This window comes from Triturus cristatus, chromosome 3_2, assembly GCF_964204655.1.
Source record: "Triturus cristatus chromosome 3_2, aTriCri1.1, whole genome shotgun sequence".
NCBI lineage: Eukaryota > Metazoa > Chordata > Amphibia > Caudata > Salamandridae > Triturus > Triturus cristatus.
Genome location: NC_140584.1, coordinates 842,452,591 through 842,475,698, shown reverse-complemented (window position 1 = coordinate 842,475,698; position 23,108 = coordinate 842,452,591). Strand labels below are relative to the sequence as shown.

The 23,108-nt window shown below is 49.9% G+C and overlaps 2 protein-coding genes across 4 annotated transcripts in view; one reads left to right on the top strand and one right to left on the bottom strand.

Moving 5' to 3' along the window:
* The window catches only part of KIF12 (kinesin family member 12), a 417,773-nt gene extending 396,366 nt beyond the window's left edge, over positions 1 to 21,407 (bottom strand). The window contains exon 1 of one of the 2 annotated variants that reach the window (XM_085649101.1): positions 21,366 to 21,407. In XM_085649101.1, the coding sequence (XP_085505227.1) occupies positions 21,366 to 21,385 (20 nt within the window). In that variant the 5' untranslated portion in view covers positions 21,386 to 21,407. Of the gene's footprint in view, positions 1 to 21,137 lie in introns of both variants that reach the window. The other variant, XM_085649102.1, reaches the window with a different exon arrangement.
* Positions 10,278 to 23,108, top strand: part of SEBOX (SEBOX homeobox) — a 293,980-nt gene continuing 281,149 nt past the window's right edge. Inside the window, exon 1 of one of the 2 annotated variants that reach the window (XM_085649106.1) lies at positions 10,278 to 10,401. The gene's annotated coding sequence lies outside the window, so the exon portion shown is untranslated. Of the gene's footprint in view, positions 10,402 to 22,605; positions 22,875 to 23,108 lie in introns of those variants that run through there. The other variant, XM_085649105.1, reaches the window with a different exon arrangement.

Here is a 23,108-nt window from a genome sequence, read left to right as displayed (position 1 = left end):
AGTCTCAATGTCTGTTAGAGGGATAGGGTAGCGGGACAGTCTTAGTACCAGCCAGGTACGGGAGGGCTCTGCGCCAGACCTTGAGTGCGGGTCTCAGAGCGGCTCGGATGTGGGGAGCCGCGACGGCGTCTGCAGGGCTCGGGTGGTAGTTCCGCTTAGGCTGAGCCGCGACACAGTCAGCAGGGCTCCGGTGGTAGGTCAGCTTCGGTCGAGCCGCGACGAGGTCAGCTGGGCTCTGATGGTAATGTTCAACAAGGTCGGGCCGCGACAGCGTCAGCAGGGCTCCAGAGGTTCGTGAAGGTCTTTAAGCACGGTGGAGCCGCGACGTCGTCAGCAGGGCTCAGAGGGTGGGTTCAAGGGGAGTCTTCTTCCGTAGGGTCAGCCGCGATCCGATCAGCAGGGCTCTTGACTCCAGGATACAACTACCGTCCTGTTGTCGGGTCGCCCCAGATATAGGACTGGAGCCCTTTGATGTCCGGACCCTTGCGCCCGGAGGGGGCGGAGAGGCCGAGTAGGGAGCGGCCAGACGCCCAGCAGGAGAGGCGCCAGGCCCCAGAGAGCTGTGGGGCGATCGCACCTAGGTGTGGAAGGACGGTTGGGGGTCCCATCGATACTGCCCTCCGCCGGGAGTGGGAAGGGTTCCTGTAGTATCCCCCGGGCCAGGGGTTGGCGCCTTGATGTCGGGCCTCGCTGGGACAGGGGCCGGGTGAAGCAGGGTCACGCAGGTGGTCACGTGGAGTGACGTATAATCCAAAATGGAGGAGCCCCGAGGTGCATGGGACCTCGTGCGGCTTAGCGCGGGGAAACAGGACCAGGCCACGAGGCCGGCTCCCACATGCGTCCCCCCCAGCTGAAGGCAGGGAGAGTCACCCATCTCCTTGGGGGTTCTCCTCGCCGAGGCAGAAGAATCGGGACAGGCCGTCAGCATTGGCGTGGTCGTTGCCGGGCCGGTGTTCCACAGTGAAGTCCATCCCTTGCAGCGAGATGGACCAGCGCAACAGCTTGGGGTGCTCGCCCCGCATTTGCATGAGCCACCGCAAGGGCCGGTGGTCAGTCTGGACCCTGAAGTGGGTGCCGAAAAAGTAGGGCCGGAGCTTCTTGAGAGCCCATACCACAGCGAAGGCCTCCCGCTCGATGGTGCTCCACCTCTGTTCTCGCGGCAGCAGTCGGCGGCTGATAAAGGCCACCGGTCGGTCGAGGCCCTTGGCGTCCAGCTGGGAGAGGACCGGCCCGACCCCGTACTCCGAGGCATCGGTCTGGACTACAAATTCCTTGCTGTAGTCGGGGGCCTGTAGCACGGGGGCAGCCCACATGGCCACCTTGAGAGCATCAAACGCGGTCTGACAGCGGGCGTCCAGTGCACCGCCTTGGGCTGTTTCTTTGAAGTGAGTTCCGTAAGGGGGCCCACAATGCTGCCATAATCCTTGATGAATCATCGGTAGTAGCCTGTTAGGCCTAGGAAGGCCCGGACAGCAGTTTGGGTTGCGGGGGGCTCCCACGCCTGGATGGCGTCGACTTTTAACTGGAGGGGCGCCACCTGGCCACTCCCCACCTGGTGGCCCAGATAGGTCACAGATCCTTGACCGATCTGGCATTTACTGGCCTTAATGGTAAGCCCGGCCCTTTGGAGAGCGGCCAGGACTTCCCCAAGGTGCCCTAGGTGCGCGGCCCAGTGGTCGCTGAAGACAGCAATGTCGTCGAGGTAGGCCGCGCTGAAGGCTTCTAGTCCGGCCAGGACCTTGTTTACTAGCCTCTGAAAGGTCGCTGGGGCGTTCTTCATACCGAAGGGCATTACCCGAAAGTGGTAGTGCCCATCGGGGGTGGAAAAGGCTGATCGTTCTTGGGCGCCGGGAGTGAGCTTGATCTGCCAGTACACGGCGGTGAGATCAAAGGTGCTTAGGTAGCGGGCGGCCCCTAAGCGATCGATCAGCTCGTCCGCTCGTGGCAAGGGGTGGGCATCGGTCTTGGTGACTGCGTTCAGGCCCCGGTAGTCGACACAAAATCTGAGTTCGGGGGCAGTGCCGGGGGCGGCGGCCTTCGGCACCAAGACTACCGGGCTGGCCCACGGGCTGTCGGAAGGCTCGATGACTCCGAGGGCGAGCATCTTGGCGACCTCGGTCTGTATGCAGGCTCGGACTCGGTCAGGTACTCTATAAGCGCGGTGTCGTACAGGGGGGCTGTCCCCCGTGTCCACGTCGTGGACGCACCAGGGGGTCACCCCGGGCGTGAGAGAGAAGAGGGCAGCGAAAGGTTGCAGCAGCTTCTGGCAATCATGGCGCTGTTCTGGTGTCAGGGTGGCGGAGAGGCGGACACCCTTCAAGGAGCCGTCTTGGCTCGAGGACCCCAGGAGGTCTGGTAGGGGCTCGGAGTCACTTTCGCCCCCATCGTCGGTAGCCAGCAGTAGGCTTAGTTCAGTTCGGGCAAAGTGGGGCTTGAGCCGGTTGGCGTGCAGGGCCCGGAGGGGGTTCCTCGGGGACTCCATGTCGACCAGGTAGGTGACGGGGCTCTTCCTCTCAACTACCTTGAAGGGCCCGGTCCACTTGTCCTGCAGGGCGCAGGGGTCCACGGGTGACATGACCCAGACTTGCTGGCCCGGCTCGAACTCGATGGCTGAGGAATTTTCGTCATACCAGCGTTTCATGTCCTCTTGGCTGGCTTCGAGGTTGGCTTCTGCCAGGGCCCGGAACTTCCGAGTCTGGTTCCGCAGGGTCAGGAGGTACCGGTAGATGTCGGGGGGGGCATCTTGGACGTTCGCCTCCCAGCCCTCCTTGACCAGGCTGAGGGGCCCTCGGACGGGGTGCCCATACAACAGTTCGAAGGGGCTGAAGCCCAGGGATTTCTGTGGTACCTCCCGATAGGCGAACAGGAGGCAGGGCAGCAGGACATCCCATCTCCTCCTCAGGGGCTCTTCCAGGCCCTTGATCATCCCCTTCAGGGTTCTGTTGAACCGCTCGACCAGTCCGTTCCCCTGGGGGTGGTAAGGGGTGGTGAATTTATAGGTGACCCCACATTGTTGCCAGAGTGATCTCATGTACTTCGAAATAAAGTTTGTACCCCTGTCGCTCACCACTTCTCGGGGGAACCCCACCCTGGAGAAGATGCCCATCAGGGCCCGGCCCACCACTGGAGCTGTCACAGTTTGGAGGGGAACGGCCTCTGGGTACCGGGTGGCGTGGTCGACCAGTACCAGGATGAAGCGGTGCCCCAGGGCGGTTCGGGGGTCGAGGGGCCCCACGATGTCGATTCCCACCCGTTCGAACGGGGTGTGGACGGCTGGAAATGGTTGGAGGGGGGCTTTCACTCGTCCCCCAGTCTTCCCGCTAGCTTGGCAGGTCGGGCAGGACCGGCAGTGCTGGTCCACGTCTCTTCTCATTCGGGGCCAATAGAAATGGGTCACTAGGCGGCTGTAAGTCTTGTCCCGCCCGAGGTGTCCGGCGAGGGGCACGTCATGTGCCAGGTTCAGGAGGAACTCTCGAAATCGGAGGGGGACCACCAGCACCCGGCCGGCCCCTAGTTCGGCGACTTTCTGCTCGCTATACAATAAGTCATTGTCCCAATAGACCCAGTGGGTTCCCGTGGGGTCCCCCGCAGCCTGGGCGGCCGCTTGCTGTCGGGCCCCATCGAGGGACGGGCAGACCTTCTGCTCTTGCTGGAATTGTTCGCGGGTGGGGCCCCCGTCGTGGCGCCACTGGGCCAGCTCGGGGATCTCGCTGAGGGGGGCGGCCCCGTTGGGAGAAAGTTCGGATGGCCCGGCCTCCTCGTCAGGTTCCTCCGTGCCGGAGGAGGATGATAGTTCGGGGCCCGTCGGCTGGTCGGGGGCCGTGGCAGCGGCTGGTTGGGCGTTCATGGACCGAGTGGTGGCGCAGGCCCACTCGGGTAGTCCTAGCATCCCCAGATGCTCTCAGCGTTCCACCTGTGCCCAGGGTGAGCTCTCTAGGTCGTTCCCCAGGAGGCAGTCCACCGGGGCGTCGTCGCGGACAGTTACTTTTAGGGTGCCGGACACTCCTCCCCACTCGAAGGGGATCCTGGCCATCCGGCACATGCTCTCGGTGTTGTCCGCGGTCCGGACAGGGCATAGGACATGCGGCAGGATTTGTTCGGGGGTCACCAGGTGGCAGCGGACAGCGGTCACACTGGCCCCAGTGTCCCGGAGGGCCTCGGCCCGTCGCCCATTGATGGTGACCCACTGTTGGTACTTCTGGGTGTTGCTTGGGATGGCGGCTCGGGGCACCATTTCTCGGGAGCCCAGGCATACAAGCGACATGGCAGCTGGTTCCCACTCGGGGGACCCGTCGTCGTGGTTTTCCTCCTTGTCTTCTCCCTCCCCCAGGGCTGCGGCGGCTATTTATCGGGGAGGGGGCCCAGTGGTCCCGTTCCGTCGGTTCACGGGGCAGGCCGGGTCACTCGCATAGTGGCCGGTCTGCTGACAGCCGAAGCAGGTCACTGTCGGTCGTGGTCCAGGCCGGGCGATAGGGGTCCCCCTTCGGCCCTGGGTCGGGGAAGTGTGGTTGGTGGCTTGACCCCGTGGCGGGCTTCTGGGCGGCCCGGCCGGGAATTCTCGACTGCGGTGGGACCCCCCTCCGCCGCCTCGCTGGCGGGGAGGTCCCGTGGTACTCCGTGTGTAGTCCCCCACGGGGTTCTGGGGGACCCGGGTGTTGACCCATCGGTCCGCTTCGGCGGCGAGCTTCCGGGGCTTGGTCAGTTTACTGTCCAGGGGGTGTTGCCTTAGTTCAACAAAGCAGTTGTTGGCGAGGTGCTCCCAGACAATGAGGTCGAACAGTTCATTATATGAGGTGACCTTGCTTCCTTTGATCCATCCTTCCAACGCTCGGCTGAAGAAGTCCATGTATTCGACCAATGTGGTACCGGGGAGCTTCTTGCAGTCCCGGAAGCGTTGCCGGTACATTTCGGCTGATAGTCCGTAGCGTGTGAGTAGGGCTTCTTTCATGTGGTCGTATGAGGTCATCACCGCGTCGGGGAGTTGCAGCAGGGTATCCCGGCCCTCGCTGAGGAACCTCCCCCATAGGCCGGCACCCCAATCCTTCCGGGGTACCCGATGGGAGGTCATTGCTACTTCGTACGCTCGGAACCATTGCTGGATGTCGTCATTTTTATAGTACTCCTTGACGACATCCTTGGGGATGTGAACCTTTGGCTCGGTCAGGGGCAGAGCGTCCCGGCCTCCGGGGTTGCTGGTCTCCCCTGTTTTAGCTTTTAGTTCAAGTTCCTTAAGGCTCCTCTCGTGCTCGAGGGTTAGCCGTCTCTCCTCTAGTTCCCGATGCCGTTTCTTTTCCTCGATTTCCTCTTGCAGCCGTAGTTGCTCCAAGGCTATCTTCTTCTCCGCCAGTAGGAGCTCACCGTCCAGCCGGAGTCGGGCGAGGTCCATTTCGTGTGTCCGGACCCTTTCCCGTTCTCGTATTTCTTCGTGGGAAAGGCTGGTTTCTGGGACGGTTCGCTCCCCATCTGTCGGGGTTGGGGTCGGCAGGTTTCCGTCCCGGGCCGAGGTCCCTTCGGCTCGGGGTGGAGTGGTCTCGGGTTCTGCCCAGGCTTTCAGGGCTTTCTGCATTTCCTCCTTGGCGCCCAATCCTGTGGTTGGGATCCCTTTGTCCTTGCAGAATTGTTTGAGTTCTTTGTGGGTGTATTCTTCCAGTTTTTCCAACTGGAAGGTTGCGGCCACGGTTGCTTCTTGGCCGTCCATGGTTCCCTTTTTCTTTTTCCGTCTGGTCAGGTAGTGGGTGCGTTACTTGCCTGTATGATTGCGTCTGGCTCGGATCCCGTCGCTGGCCACCAAATGTTGGAGGGAGGACCACCGGGTAGTCGGAGGGACTATTCCGGGGCACCTTCCTACCGCAAAGTTGTAGCCGAGCGCCGCTGAGAAGCCCCCTCGGGGAGGTCTTTCTCCTAGGATCGTACTAGGCCCAGTAACACCACCACACAGGAATCAATATCAGTTGCGTGACTTGGTTCTTTATCAGCAGTAGTACGTTCAATATTTACAGTGGGATTGAGGGATCCTATAAGAGTCTCAATGTCTGTTAGAGGGATAGGGTAGCGGGACAGTCTTAGTACCAGCCAGGTACGGGAGGACTCTGCGCCAGACCTTGAGTGCGGGTCTCAGAGCGGCTCGGACGTGGGGAGCCGCGACGGAGTCTGCAGGGCTCGGGTGGTAGTTCCGCTTAGGCTGAGCCGCGACACAGTCAACAGGGCTCCGGTGGTAGGTCAGCTTCGGTCGAGCCGCGAAGAGGTCAGCTGGGCTCTGATGGTAATGTTCAACAAGGTCGGGCCGCGACAGCGTCAGCAGGGCTCCAGAGGTTCGTGAAGGTCTTTAAGCACGGTGGAGCCGCGACGTCGTCAGCAGGGCTCAGAGGGTGGGTTCAAGGTGAGTCTTCTTCCGTAGGGTCAGCCGCGATCCGATCAGCAGGGCTCTTGACTCCAGGATACAACTACCGTCCTGTTGTCGGGTCGCCCCAGATATAGGACTGGAGCCCTTTGATGTCCGGACCCTTGCACCCGGAGGGGGCGAAGAGGCCGAGTAGGGAGCGGCCAGACGCCCAGCAGGAGAGGCGCCAGGCCCCAGAGAGCTGTGGGGCGATCGCACCTAGGTGTGGAAGGACGGTTGGGGGTCCCATCGATACTGCCCTCCGCCGGGAGTGGGAAGGGTTCCCGTAGTATCCCCCGGGCCAGGGGTTGGCGCCTTGATGTCGGGCCTCGCTGGGACAGGGGCCGGGTGAAGCGGGGTCACGCAGGTGGTCACGTGGAGTGACGTATAATCCAAAATGGAGGAGCCCCGAGGTGCATGGGACCTCGTGCGGCTTAGCGCGGGGAAACAGGACCACGCCACGAGGCCGGCTCCCACAACCCCCAACCAAACCCTTCTTCTGCTTTCTCACAGTGCAAGAAGCAGAAACATAAAATGGTATTTATACCATTTTATGTTTCTGCTTTTCGCACTGCAAGAAAGGCGTGGGGCGGCGCTCCTCTGCCCACATGGAGGAGCCGACCCTGCCCATGCCTCAGTCTCCTGTAACTACCTCTGAACTGCACTGACAATGCTCTTTTGTATTTCCACTGTATATTTCACCCTTGTTTTATATTGTGTAATACTGTATGCCTCCTACTTGTATTATATCTCCAATATGTATCCTACTGCCTTACATCTCCTGTTATTGTTGTATATGAAACCCTTGTAAAGCACTCTGATGTTCTCAGCCTAGTTTGCGCTATATAAAACTTGAAAAATCAATAAAAAAGAATAATCATTCTTTGAACTTTTTAATCACATCAAAATAACAAGCATTTGCAATGCAGTAGGTCTCACAGTTGCGAGGATTTGAGCTATTGGTATTGTAAATGAGAGTGCCTTTTATTTATGTGTTTTAAAACCTGCAAGCGGTGCGTAAACACGACTTTGTACTTGAAGTTGTTGCTTACGAGAAGCAAGGCTGGCTTAAAAAGGTGCAGTTACTGCCAGCCTTGCTTCTCGTAAGCAACGACTATCAGTACAAAGTGCGTGTTTACACAACGCTTGCAGGTTTTCAAAACAAATAAATAAAAGGCATTGTTATTTACAATGTAGACTTTTTAAATTATTCAAGGTCACGTGCAGCCCACCTAGGTAAAAGCCGATGTACCCCCATGCAACAACGCTTTGATACAATGCTGGTTATGTTGATTCCAATAGAGTAGCATCTATCACTAGCTCGGTGGGATCTATGGCAGACTCATAACCTGTGGTAATTACACTCCTTACAGGACTGGTCTATGTCTGGACTCCAGAAATGACACAGGTAGTGGCCAGAGACAGCTCGGGTATTCACTTGTAACCAATGCAATTCACTCCATCTGAGGTGTGTGCATCACATAAATCTAGTGAGCACAAACAAAAACCTACCTTCCATGCGCTGATCTTTGTCACTGCAAGAACCAAGGGTAAGTACTTAGGAGAAGCGTGGGGTGAGGACAAACGGGGTGATTTATAACAGTAATAACAAGCATTGAAAATGCAACAGGTCTCGCCTTTGATTAAGTTAAAGCCATTTGATTCGCTAATGGTATTGTATAGCAAGGCAAATGGCTTTAACTTAATGAAAGGCGAGACCTATGGCATTTTTATTGCTTGTTTATTCTTTGTTGACTTGTGTTCTTCTTGCTTGAGGCATTACTAAATGCTGTTCCCTGTTTCTCAATAAACTCAAACTTGAAAAAAAGACTGTGTGGATGCATGGGTCTGTGTGAGTACTAAGCCAGATAACTATTTAAATATCTGTTTTTACTTCATTTCCCACAGTGGGGGTGAAGGTCGCAATGCTCAGGGTGGGGGTCTGAACGCTGAGGTGGGGGGCTGGTGTTGTGAATGCCAGGATGGAGTTCATATGTTCAGGGCGGGGGCTCAAACGCTTAGGTTGGTCTCTGAACTCTCAGGGGGACACAGATGGGGGCCCGGGGTTGGGGGAGAAGGGGTGGTACCAACTCTGAAGGTGATGGGGTTCTTGTGCCCAGCAGCACTCAGGGTGGAGGGCCCTTTAATTCTCAGTGAGGGGGAGTGTGGGGAAGCGGGGGGTGGGGAGCACGGAGTCGACGGGTCCAGCTAACCGGACAAGTTTCCGAATTGTCAAATAAAGTTATTTTCTAAGTGAAAGCAGGGGTCGGTCAGGAGCCCGCACAGACTAAAAGCCCCCCCACCCCACGCCGCAGCAGATTCGGTTTCTCTGTGCTTTCTCTTCTCTCTGTGGCTGTTTCTCATTGTGTCTCTTTCTCTCAGTTGTTCTCTTTCCTTCCTTCCCTTTCACTGTGTGTTTCTCCGTCTGCACCCCCACTGTCATTCCCCGCTCTCTTTATAAGTTCTTTCTCAGTGCCCTTCTGTTCTCTCTCCCGCCTGGCGCTCCAGCCCTCCCTTTTTGTCACGTGCACGCGCAACCCTTGCCTCTTCTCTAAATTCAAGCAAAAATGTGTTACGGGTCATGTTAATGTAAATGTATGTACAACCAAGGCTGTATAGCTGTTTGGCGTGCATATGTGTGTTATTCCCAGATGCACATAGGGCTTACGAATAAGAAAGGGCCAGAAACAGACACTAGGGGCCTATTGTTCACGGTCAGAGTGTGGTGTCAAATACAATGCCACATATTCCCTCAAATATAGGTTTTCATTCTCTCATTTGACAGAGCCATGTTATACGGTCACAGGAGCCTCGTGTGTCGATATGTGCTGTTTAATAAAGATAACCTAATTACACACATCAAATTAAGCAATCTCTTCAAAATAAAAACGTTAACATTGCCAATGTTCACAAATGTAAACGACCTGTTGACTACCGTCTCCGTCCTGCCCCCAGGGCGAAGACCATTTTCCATTTTGGTTCTGGGGCCGACTCAGCTACTGGCAGAAACGATAACTCATACACCATCTGAGAGATCGCATCAGCTGTTGTTTGTCATTAGACACAAGGGTACCCTGTATGTCTTAGTGACACTTCTCAAGCACTTCAGTGAGACGACGCCATCGCCGCCGGCCCAGCCCTACGGCCAGCACTGCACTTGGCACTGCGGAACGCACTGAGACGAATACGAACAGACACATAAAGCCAACACACTGCACTTTGATTCACACAGCCAGCCAGACACACAAGAAGTAGAACAAGATAGTAACGACAGCAGGAAATATAAGGAAATTAAGAAAAGCAAATGCTTTAACGTCGCATAAAGGGTAGTAAGCGCTACATAAATGCAACTAGAATACACGAAAATGGGAGCTACCGTGAGGAGTCTAAAGGTAAAACCATACTGGCTACATGGCACGTTTACCTTGGAGGTTTGAAAGGAGCAGATCGGGGGAGACCTCAAAATTGCACCCTCGTGTTCTATTATTTACCAATTTCCGCATTTGGAATGTCACCTTTCCTAGCCGGTGTGCTTTCTGTTCTTAACGCGACTGCTGCTACGAGAGGATCCATCTGCTTCCGTGTACGTCATTAGCCCTCACTAATGACATCTCACAGCTCGTGGCTGCTTGTGACTAACCACTGCGGTAGTGAGCCAAAAGGACACTATTTGGGGAATGCGCATGCGATTTTTTTTGCTGCACTACCAATAAGGATGTAGTTTGCTTGTTTTTCCGTGTGCAATGAGGTTATCGCTTTGATTGGCAGTAAAGATTTGCTTGTCAAAGGCCATGTCCAATAGAACAGCCGAAAATGCGTCCACTGGTTATCATCCGACCAATGAATGTGCAGTGTGGGCGGGGTGTGTACAAACGGCAAGCGGGATGGAGTAGTTGGTTCTTCGTGAGAGTATTGACAGCGAAGCAGGCAGCAGTGGTGTGCCCTATCTAGGGTAGCGTGCCCCGATCGTGGCGGCAGTGATCGCGAGTGGAAGATCAGCGGGCCAAACAGGGAGATTCTCCGTGAGTACCGAGATCCAAGCGGCATTACTGTAATAGATCACAGGAACCGAGGTGCATGTAACAAAGTCGTGCGCATGCGCCGTAGGCACAGCTTTGCCTGAGAGAGTGCCATTAGTCCGCCAATAATTTTGTTACGCGTGCCCTGTTAACGCAGTCGTTTGACGGGGAAACAGCTGATGGAAGAAATCTTAAAAGTGACAAAAGGACAATTTGATAAAACAGCCGATCCGAGGTTGCGGTGAGGGGGGTCGACAGCGGCGGGGTGTGTGCGCGCGCGTGTCTGTGTGTGCGCGACTGCGCAAGCGCTTCTCAGAAGCGCGTCCACAGACCCCGATCGCTGCGCGTGCCCCGGTCTGTCTCCCTTGAGAGGCATCACGGCAACATTAGTTCTCGTTGGCGGCAGCACTTCGCGCTGCAACGCCAGCGAGACCTAAAAAGGGAGGTGTGAGGGCCATGAGGGAACTGCATGGAATAGATATTACACCTCACATATATTAGTCCAATAAGTAAATGTGGCGTATAAATAAACATAACTTATACTTGCCACCAGATGTTCCTTCAGGGGTCTTCTTGACCCCCGTCACACAGTTAGTTAGTCCACAGCGGGCTTTAAGGGGAGAACAAGTTATAGGAAGATGAGGAAGGGAAGAGAGGCCCGGCGGGAGAGCTGTTAAAAGGTGTGCTCATGAAAAATAAGTGCTGCGGGTGCCGTGTTTATTAAATAAAACACACTGCGCGACTACTGCTGTGGGCTGAGAGATGAGATGGGATGGGATAGGAAAGGAAAGGAAAGGGAGGGCTGGCAGAAGAGATGTGCTTTAAAAAACTAAAAGAAAATTGGGTGCCATATTTATTCAATAAAATACACCGCACTCCTACTGTTGTGGGTTGAGAGACGAACTAGAATAGGGAAAGGAGGCCCTGCAGCAGCGCTGTTAAGAGCAGTGATTATTTATGTTTTTTAAAGCACGGAGTGAGTCCTGTTTATTAAAGAAAACAGGCTGCGTGCCTCCTGCTGTGGGTTGAGAGACGAGATGGGATAATAAAGGGAGGCTCAGGAGGAGAGCTGTGCTTATTAAAAAACAGTGCACCGGACGTTGTGTTCATTAAAGAAATGACGCAGCACACCTCCTGAAGTGGCGGGTATGGTAACTGAAAAAAAACAAGTAGTCCCCCCAAGCCACATATCAACAGTATAAGCGTAAGGGAACTGTAGTTGAGCTGTGTTGCCAAAGGAAAAACAGAAGTGATGTATCAGGAGCACCAACTAATGAGTAGGCCTGGGTGATAAATTCCGTTCCGCACACGGAATTTGCGGAATTTGGGTAATTTCGTGTTCCGCGGAGAACGCGGAATTGTCCAACATTCTGCGTTCCGTGGCTTTGCGGAATTTTTTGCTTGTTCGTGTTCTCAAAATGCGTGTTCTCTAGATATTTTCCCCCGAACATGCAAACAGCGTTCGCGAACAGCAAAAAAGAATCGCCAACAAGCAATTCCGCGTGTTCGCGGAATTTCTGCGTGCTCGCGGAGATTTTTTACTGTTTAGCGGAGCTTTGCGTAGCGCGACTACGCAAATTATACCCAGCCCTACTAATGAGGAGCCAGCAAAGAAGAGCGAAGCAGAAGTGAACCAATGGGAAACAGCAGGTGGGATTACACTACATATAGGGCCATATGTAAATAAATTATATTTACCGATTCATAAATACCGAATTTTACCGATTCGGTATTTATGAATCGGTAAATAGTATGTAGGTAAACAATCGGTAATTATTACCGATTCGGTAAATATCAGTATTTATGAATAGGTATTTACCGAATCGGTAATAATGCATCCCTTCCCATTCATTCCTATGGGCCTGGAGGCCCATAGGAATGAATGGGAAGCCATTTACTATTACCGATTCGGTAAATACCGAATCGGTAATAGGGGAAGCATATTCATGGGTGGCAGGGTGTCACATTGACACCCTGTTGCACCCCTGATTCGTGCATGTGTGCACATGTGGCGCACATACATGCCCTAAGGGCATGTATGTCTGCCACATGGCACTTTTAAATCAGCCAAATATAGCTTTTTGAAAGGTATTCGTTATTTATCATTAACCTGTAGTTGGTGGTAAATACCGAATACTTACTACTGAAATTCACTCACTTGAGTGCTCCCTACATATGATTTAAGGATTCGGTAATTTACCGAATCTGTATTTTACCGATTCAGTATTTTACCGATCCCTTACCGATTCGGTAAATTACCGAATCCTTAAATCATGCCTCCTACATCTCAAATGCCTAAATACCGGTCGATAACGGGATATTTACCGATTTTTGGCCGTTACCGACCGGTATTTAGCTACCTACATATTACAGCATATTACAGCAGGTCTTCGAGACAGCGCATGCACACTGCCTAGGCTCGACCTGAAAACTATTCTGCACACAAAATTATAATAGGCTTTGAACAGGCAATGATACAAACAATACTAAAATTATACCCGCACACAATCATAAAAGGCTGCTATTACCAATTCAAACAAAGCTTTTGAAATATCTTCAAAAATGTGCACTAAAAGCACAATATACAACAAACAGTTAGTTTGCTTTTAATTTGTGGTAATTGAGTCCCCATTTTGCCAAAGAAACTAACAAAAACTAAGTCCAATAATGGAGTACTTTCAAGACACTTGTGTTGGCAGACTGCACTATTCTGGACACAGATGCAAACCTAAATTCCAAATACCATGGTGAAATGTCTATGATGGTACCATGTCTCAAAATACCAAAAACAACAACGAATTAAAACGATGGCACAATGCCTTCCAAGTCACACTAGGAAGAACCCAACTAACACTTTATAAATTCATAGAGGCTCTTCAAAAAGAACAAAGCTACCAACAACTAAGGATAGAACAGTCAGTACACCAAATCAAACCTAAACTAACTAAACAAACCAAGGAAATGTATGGAATGCTGCACTTCAAAGTCCGACTCCTTGATAATAACAAAGGCGGAGACTACCAATATACCCTCAACTAAGATACAACAAAAAACAAGAGCAGCATATCATAAACAATTTAAAATAAATATTGAAGCATATTTTTATAAATCAGCCTATACTAAATATATCTTTAAAAACTACATAATACGAAGAATAAGAATGAAAAATAAATATTTATTAATTTCAATATTTAATTTAATATACTCAAAAAACTAAAAATATTACATAGAAACATATACAATGCAGCTTAAAAAACAAGTTAAAAAACACATATGTAAAAGAAAACCTTTTAATTACTGTAAAAGAAAAATGCATATCGAGAATAAAATATAACACTTCCCCCGCAAACATAAATAAGACAATTCTACTTACATTTGTGTAGATGATGTTCCTGAAATACCTCCACTTCCAAAAAATCCAGTCCAGGCAAAAGTGAAAAATAAAACCAAAGAACTGAAAAAAATGCAAAAATTAAATCCACAGATAAATCCACTGAAGTAATGCACAATCATTGTGAATCATAAAAAATCCGAAAATTTTAAGTAAACAAAATGGAAGGAAATCTGAAAAATTAAAGGAAATTAAAAAATAATGTTGGTTTAAATTATAACCAAATTTAGGGCATCATTACGATGGTGGTGAGACAGCCACCGTCAGGCTGTAGGTGGCGGTCCGACCGCCATCGTACCCTGCATGACTGCCTGCCACATTATGATGGCAGGTGGATGGGGGGCGGGCAGGAGAGAGCGACCGCCACTCATCTGTGCGTCGGAGGGACTGCAAACTCTACAACAGTGGCAGTGCCTGCTCAGGCACCGTGGTAGGGATTACAATGTCCCTTCCCGCGGACGTTTCATGGCGGTTAACCCACCATGAAAAGGCTGTCGGAAAGTGACTTGGGGGGCCTGTAGCCGGCCCCCCTTCTCCCATGGCCCTCCATGCATATCCCTGCACCATGTGGCAGGCACCACATGGTGCTTGCCACATAGTGCAGGGATATGTGCAATGTGTTTATTTTGGACTGCTGTGTGTGCTGCAGCCCACAGCACATGCCCCAATATAAAATAAACAGATTGCGACCGCCTGGAAGGCGGTTGCATCCTAATCCCAATCCCTCAATTAACAACAAAGGATGCATTGATAACTGTAGTTTAGCTGATTTTCCCCTCTTGGACCGTTGCTGAAAAAAACAAACCTGGACCCTGAGGTATTGGGAAATTATCGTCCTATCTCGCTGTTACCAGGGAGCAGCAAAATTGCTGAAAAACATGCGAATAGTGTTCTGTCCAGGTTCCTGGAAAGTAATAATTGTCTTCACCCGTCCCAGACTGGTTTTAGACCATTGCAGGGCACAGAAATTGCTCTTTTGACTGTAGTCGAGGCTACCAGAAAAATCTTAGACATGGGAGGCTGCGCTACTATTATCCTTTTAGATCTCAGCGCAGCCTTCGATACAGTCAATCATCAGTTGCTTATCCAGAGGCTCAGAGAGGCAGGAGTGACTAATTTGGTCCTTAAATGGATTCCTTCATTTTTGGAGGACCGGTCATTTCAAGTGTTTCATGAAGACTGCATTTCCGAACCTCAGCCGCTTCGATGTGGGGTTCCTCAGGGATCTTCCCTGTCCCCTACGCTCTTTAATGTTCCCCTTGGCAGGTGTCGGCATTCAAATTGTTACTTATGCCGATGATACGCAGCTGATTGTCTCTTTCAATCAGCTGAACAAATCCGCTTCGGACTTGGTCTTGTGTTTGGGAGAGATTTCAGCTTGGATGGAAGGTTCTTTCCTGAAGCTGAACGGATCTGAAACAGAGTTGATGGTTTGGGGTAATACTTCCGTACCTAACTTAATATCATCCTGGCCGAATTGTTTTGGCCTCCCCCCACTCCCCAAAGACTACATTAAAAGCTTGGGGGTGTGGTTGGATCATAATCTTGATTTTGGGGAACAAGCAAGGAAGGTTGCTGGCAGCTGTTATGGATTACTGTGGGATGACTCGGAAAATTATTCCGCTCCTCCCTTTCACTGCAAGGAAAGTGGTGGTCCAGTCCCTCATCCAATCCAGGATCGACTATTCCAATGTTCTTTACCTAGGAGCACCTTGTTCCACGGTCAAGACATTGCAAATAGTACAGAATTGTGTGTCACGCCAACTCCTGAACATTCCCAATCGACAGTCAGCACGGGCAGCTCTGGCCACCCTTTATTGGCTACCTATTCAGCAGAGAGTGCAGTTTAAGGCTCTCTGCATTTCACACAAAATATTGTCAGGTTCCGCCCCACCTATCATCTGTTCCCTCGCTTCTTTTTATCATCCTGCCAGAACCCTGCGTTCAGGCAACAAGTGGTTGGCAGCAGTTCCTAGAATTAGGAAAGTACGTGCAGGGGGTCGCCTTTTTTCATACAATGCAGCTAGGTTATGGAACACCCTCCCCCTAGACATTCGGAGTGAAAATAGCCATCTGGGCTTCCGGAAACGCTTAAAAACTTTTTTGCTTCCATAAAGTGTTACTATTTCATTAACTTTGGCCGCTAACGTTGGGATGCCTTTGGTAACCATGCGCTCTACAAATATTTTACAATTACAATTACAGGACAGCCGAAAGCTAGTCGGGTGGTCCCGTTCATGACAGGATTGCAGTCAGACGCTCGTCCGACCGCCATCATAATCAGGTCCTATGTTCCTTTATGAAAATGCATTAATATAGTTGCACACGTTGCACTCCAACTTCCAAACCTGTAAAAAAACATAACATATAAACCCTCACAAAACATACTTATAAGAACAATGCATACATAACGTTACAGCTTTACAAACCTCATGAAAAATATGACAATATCTCTAATAACAAAGTACTACTAATAAAGTATTATAACACTACATAACAGTGGAACACAAACTACCGCTAAACAAACGTTCAAAATCAAACTAACACCATAACCCACAAAAACTATACCTACCCACACCCCACCTATCCAAAAAACCTTAATTAAATACTTTAAAACTGTCTTACCTTGTCCATCGAGCAGCAACAAGGAATCACAACCAACACAAATAAATTCCACCTCAAAATGGTAGTAAAAGAGTACAAATACAGGTAGCAATAAAAAAGTGACGATAAATTAAATGACAAATATACTATTTTCCTATCGAAAACAATAGAAATGTCAAAAATATTTAAATGTTTGAAATATGTATGTAAAAGTTGCAAAAATGTCCAAAAGATGTTAAACAATGTATTGGACAAATACACATTTATGTGTAGAGTGTAAATTAAATAGCATTATAACAATATATATACATATATTAAATAGTACTAATTAATGTATACTGTAAAAGTATTCTAAAAATGGAAAAATACAATTTACAATGTTTACAAAATACATGTATGAAAAAATAATTATGTACTATTTGTAAAAAAAAGAAGTAAGTATACATTGTAAAAATACGTTATGTTTGATACTACACCAAATAAAGCATATAAAAATATTGTACGATGAATAAAAAATGTCAAAACATTGAAATGTATTCCTTACTATTATTTTTTTTTTAAACATACTCCACACACAACTACAAACATGAAATCATTTGGGGGAAGGTGTTGGACACTAAAGGGGTCAGATTTACTATTCCCATTTCAATCTAAACTATTTTGGGGTAGGTGTTGGACACTAAAGGGGTATGGTTTACTATTCCCACTCTAATCTAAACGATATTGGGGAAGGGTGTTGGATACCAAAGAGGTCACATTTACTATTCTCACTCCAATCATAACTATTTTGGAGAAAGTTGTTTGACACTGAAGGGGTCGCATTTGCTATCCCCATGCCAGTCTAAACCACTAAGGCAGGGGAGTAGCTTGGTCAGCAAGTCTGGGGGTGTGAGCTTCAGATTTTTCGATGATCATGCTGCTCATTATATGGGAAGCTGCACATGAGGGGGCTTTAGGGCTAGTGGAAATAGAAAGGAGTGCGGATTGTGAGGGGTACTTAAACACTATTTTGTAAAATAACCATGTTTTAAGACCCTCAAACCAGAGATGACAGCATGTGTGTGTGTGTGTGTTTTTGTCTGAGCATTCAAAGACCCTAAGTGAAATCTGACAGACACCTTAGCATATCCGACTAAAAGCTCCTGACCCAACTATCTATTAATAAAAGATATATTAGGGGGTGTAACCCCCCAAACACACCCCTGAAGCTACGCTGCTGACTAAAGGGATCAGATCTATTATTCCGACTCCAATCAAAACCAAATTGACAAAGTTGTTGTACACTAAAAAGGTCACAATTGTGAGGGTCCCTTGCATAAACATGTGATTCTCTCCTGTGCCACCTAAAATTAACGGGGAGGGAGGTGATGGATCAGCTTTTGCTCTATCTATAGTATGCATGCAAAAGCAAAGGTGCAAGTAAAGTGATGGCCTGATTTCAGTCCATTCCTTTAGTTAGTGGCTGATATGGGCCTTGACTCCACTCAACATGCTCATTATGAACCAGCTGCCACAGGCTGCTTGAGGTCTAGTCATGGTAGAAATTCTGTAGGGCACATAGAGAATGTATTATCCTGGAGGGTCCGTGAAAGCACTTCCTTGCCCAAAAAAGAGAAATGATGCCTCTGTGTCATTCATGATTCCAGGAGGAAGTTCTCCATTACAGAGATCACGTGAACCATGAAACTTGAACGAGCAAGAGGCTAATGGTCCCTGTGCCATGGAGACATCGTAATGCAGTCGGCACACAATTTCCCTTCACCTTTTCCAAGCTACTTGGGCCTCTAAACTGAGAGTGCAGGCTGTATGCTACGAGTGGAGACTGTATCGTCTGACTGATGCCTGGTCAGAAGGGCACCAAAGGAAATCAGTGTGTCTGTCTATCATGAGAGACGCATGGCCTCCTCCTGCCACTCAAGAACTTCCAAATTGTAGTCTTAGTACCAATGTAAGGGTTTTCAAGTCTAGAGGGACACTCAAGGTCAGTTAAGACTTTACATCACAGACACACTACAGCTGGACTTGACTAGGAGAGAAAGGACTTTCTCCCAACATCGTGCAATTTTAGTAACAGGTGCAGGTGAACCAGACCATAGCTCAAGTGAAACTAGTATCAAGATATGTTTTTACAAAGAAATAATTTATAGTCATTAAATTTACACAAAAGCATGGAACTAGATAAAGTTTTCACAAAGTGGAGTAAGCCCACTAATTTACATACATGGACTTTTGGGCTCAGCATTAAGTAAATAGTACAGACGAGTCAGTATTTATGGGGAGTAAAGGGTGGGGATGTCCGCCCACCCCACACATGGCCTTGAACACCCTAGGTAAATATCCATTAGTTTAAAACAATCTATTGAAACGCAACCCAAAGCTATGTTTAAAAACGGTTAGGTGGGTTAAGAAAATTGTTCCAGCGAGATTGTTGGTGTGTAATAGTTTTGGTTCAAATTGTCAATAATGTTTGTACAAGATTTCATCACTTGGGTGCATTATTGTCATGGAGTGATCCTAGCAAATCCTGAAAAGTATTGAGGATCTGGCAGCACCTTCAAAGGATGTTACTAATTTCATTTTTATTTGAGAATGCTGCTAGCCTCAGGGAAGATTTTGGTACTGGAGGTGTCCAATGTCCTCACTGTAATGCGGTTGAAGTGGTGAAGGCTATCTATGATACACAGACAGTCAGTGTGACATTTTCTAGTAGATTTCATTCAGTTTTAGTGCTGCAAATGTTCTTATGCACATGGCATGCTTTTTGACAATCATCAGAAAAGAGTAGTCAGACATTCGGAAACTGAGGGTGCTAAAATGCTGTTCCTTTTGTATATTACCAACCAGGAAACCAAAGTGCACCTTCCTAGGTGAAGTGTCAATATGCCTTGGAGTGAGCATCATTCTGAAACGTGTCTGCTATTCGGGAGACATTAAAGTATTGCTTGAACAATGTCTGTAAAGAAACAACAAGTAAGTTTAATAACGCTCTACTAATCGCATGCCCAGAATCTGCATAACGGGCTCTCTCCTTCCAGCACTCATTTTGTCTGAGGCCCAATTGGATCACTACATGGAAAAGCCCTGGTGGCCCTCTGAGAAGTGAATGCTGCACTTCATGGAAGGCACTTTATCATTACCGTGGAGCTTGTAGGGTCTCCAGGGTTTCTGATAGTTTTTATAGTCTCCCTTTGACCTTTAAACTGTTTTGGATCATACCTCATGTTTATTTTATTTTTACTGGGTTACCTTTGTTATCCACGTTAGAGGGGTGTTTGTTTTTAATATCAAATTCAAGATGGACGCCCCTTGATGTGTTTGATAGTGCACTACCCCATTACTTTGTCCCCCATTCCATCCCAGCCACAGCTGGCTGAGCTGAGGCCTTGCCGCTTAAACCCTTGCAACAGGTGACCTAAGGAGGTGAGGAAGACTGGTGCGCCTTGTCAGACATGGCTGCTAGATTTCAAGGGAGGTGGGTAAATCCACCTATGGAACATTCCAGCTATGCCCTACCAACAGACCGGTGGCAGCAGGTCAGAGATACCTGGGTACCTTTACCACTTACCTGCCTCTGCTTGGACATGTCTGGTTCTCCATTGTAGCTCTGTACATCCTACAGAACTACGGGCCTTATTTGGAGTTTGACCAACATGGACTGCATAGAAAACGTGGCAGACGTCGGCCGCCCCTGCAATAAAAGATGCTGCTGGAGGAAGGTTTCATCAGATTCTGTCCAAAGCCATAGGGTTTTTTAATCGTCTGAGATTCTATTCGATTCTGTCATATTCTATTGCATTCTATGCTATTCTAGTCATGGCTGACAGCTCCCAGGAAGCATTCAGGTCTGGCCGTTTAACTGATATTGTTTCGTGTAAAGCGCCCTGATGTTGAATTGATGAAGTCTGCGCTATACAAATCACAAATAAGTGCATCAGAGTGAGTCACAGAGAGGCAGTCTGTGCCCGAGACACCCTCTTAACTGTGCCTAAAGCATACGGAGGTTCAGACTGACGGACCCAAAAAGATTCTGTCAGACACCCGGTGAACTCCTTCTGTGAGTAAGACATTGAGAGGGCAGCCTTGCCTGAGACACCATAATGACTGTGACTGAGACACGCAGAGGGCTGAGACTGACACACCCAGAGAGACGGTGTCCGAGACACCATGCGGCCTGCCTCTGGGACTAAAGACACACATACGATGTCTATGAGACACCCATGATGACTGTTTCCGATGCACCTTATAAGTGCCTGAGACACTCGGGAGTGTTTCTGAGCCCCCCATAGTGATTGTGTCTGAGAGATGTACCCCGATAATTCGACACGAGACAGGCAGGGACTGTGTCTGCGACATCTGAAGGACTATGTCTGAAAGTGGGGTACTGGGGGCCACTATGTCAGACTCCCTGAAGTACCCGCTGGAGTCCCACAGAGACTGTATCTGAGACAGAAGGAGGACAGGGCCTGAGAGTAAGGCACCCTGCGGACAGTTTCTGTGAATGTGACATCCAGAGGACTGCTGTGCCTGAAGCACCCACCACTGTTTCCAATACCCACTGATGAGTGTCTCTGAGACACCCCAAGGACTCAGAGACGCCTAAATAGACAGCGGCCGAGAGAGCGAGTGAACACAGCAGAAGCGCAGACACATTTTCTTCCACAAAAACTTAAATAATGGAACGTTTTATAGGTCGAATCAGTGTAGAAACGGCGCAAAGATGAGCGCACAACAAAAACAGGTTTACCAGTCTGAAGGCACTTTACAGTGACTGCGTTGAACGAGACAGGCGGACTCCGAGGGGGGAGGACTGGCCTCTCGGCCACGGGTTTCTCACGGACCGTCTCTGCCATGAACGCCCTCCGGTCCCACCGGTGTCCGAGGGGAGGACGCCCCGAACGCCATGGGAATCCCCCTCAGAGACAGAAGACACGACCAATTTCAAAACCCCTTCGAGAAACCTCCAGATACTTACAGGTGGCTGAAGAGAGACATTGTGTTTATTCTGTCCGGTGGGAAGTGTGGTGTAGGTTAATATTAAACTGCAGTCCTCAGGAATCCTAGTATAGTGTGCAAACCACCCCCCACACTCGGTTAACCCTTGCCTTGCTTTGAGGAATGCAGCCCAGGTAGACCTGGAAAATACCTGCCCTGCACCATCACACCCCCACCCTCTTCCGAAGTCATCGCCCGTACCACATCAGCAAACCACGTCACATGGCCTCAACTTCAGACCCAGCCATCCCGTGGCTCCACCACCCTAGAGCTGCTAATACCCCTCCACGCCCCCTCCACCCACCCCCCCCCCCCCCACAAGAGTCCCCAATGCTGCTACATGTCGCCATTAGACCAACAGTCTGCTCGCACCCAATACTCGTCGACCCCCCACCTCCCCCCCCCCCGTTACCCTGCCCTTAGACCCACTACCCAGGCCCGACCCACTCCTGAGAGCTGCCACGCTCCCAGTGATGCCTTCCGTGCCATCTGTCCCCGGAGCCACCCTATAGCCCGTCCCTCTTACACCAACGACTCCCTCTCACAGACACGACGCCTTGTCCGTAGGACATCAACTGCCCACTGACACAATACGTCATAGAGCGGGCGGGGGCAGAGTACAGGGGATGTATCGCAGAGATGTAGGTGATGTGCAATACACGGGTTTAAGCACAGAAGTCGAGAACAGGGCTCAAGGTGAGGGCAATGGGCGCTCGGCGTTATGGGCTAAACACTGATGAGAGGGGCACGTGACGTCAGTCATTGTATACCGCGTCAAACGGCCCTAATTAACACCAGAAGAGGTCTGGGTGCCTTCAATACACACAGGACTTCAGTGGCGAGAGCCTGGGGCGACATTTGGAACATAAGGTCTTTGAAAGGCAAGGTGTGCGGGGGGGGGGGCAATCCACAAACACTTCCTCTCGGCATTAGCCCAGACCCCTCCCCCAGCCCGAACACACTCACTTGCAAATACCTGAGCTGCGGTCTGGGCTCAGAGCAGCTCATGCAGAACAGAAATACTTATTGCGAGTTAAATATTTGCTTGAGAGGAAAAGTTAACTTTCCCTGCAAGTCGGTCGCAGCCGCCTATCAGCAGTCACTACATCATTGCCCTATCAGAAATAACACCATCCTTGCCCCTCCCCCACCCCACAACCCCAAACTTTCATGGCATGGCATCAATTTCAGTGCACCATTTCCGGATAGGGCCCCGCATTTGTGACCCGTCCTGGGATTCTCGAATCGAAAATACATCAGACCATACTGGGCTTTAATCCCACAGCGAGTTGTTGATCATTCTTTATGTGCAACAGCAACATTGAATTAAGGGCCGGCCGAGGCTGCCAATGCCGTGATTGTAATCATATTGAATCTTCTGTTCTTGGCCGAATCAATGGCTCAAGCTCTCTCAGCCGCCACTCTTCTTCACCGGGACTCGAGAGCAGAGCCGGACTCGGGAGCTATCAAAACACTCTGCGCCGAGACAGTGAGTTATATAATATTTATATATGTGAGTTATACTTATTTATTATACATATATGTGAATAATACTGGGTGCAGTAAGCGTGTAGACCCGGCCCTGATAAATAAGTGCCGGTGCTAAGCACCGGCACAAATTAAGCACTGATGATGAATGAGACGTGTACAGCGTGTGATCGTTATTGAGGCATAATCAGCGCGTGGGCTCGATTACAGGGTCTCGGCAAAAGAGACTCCATAA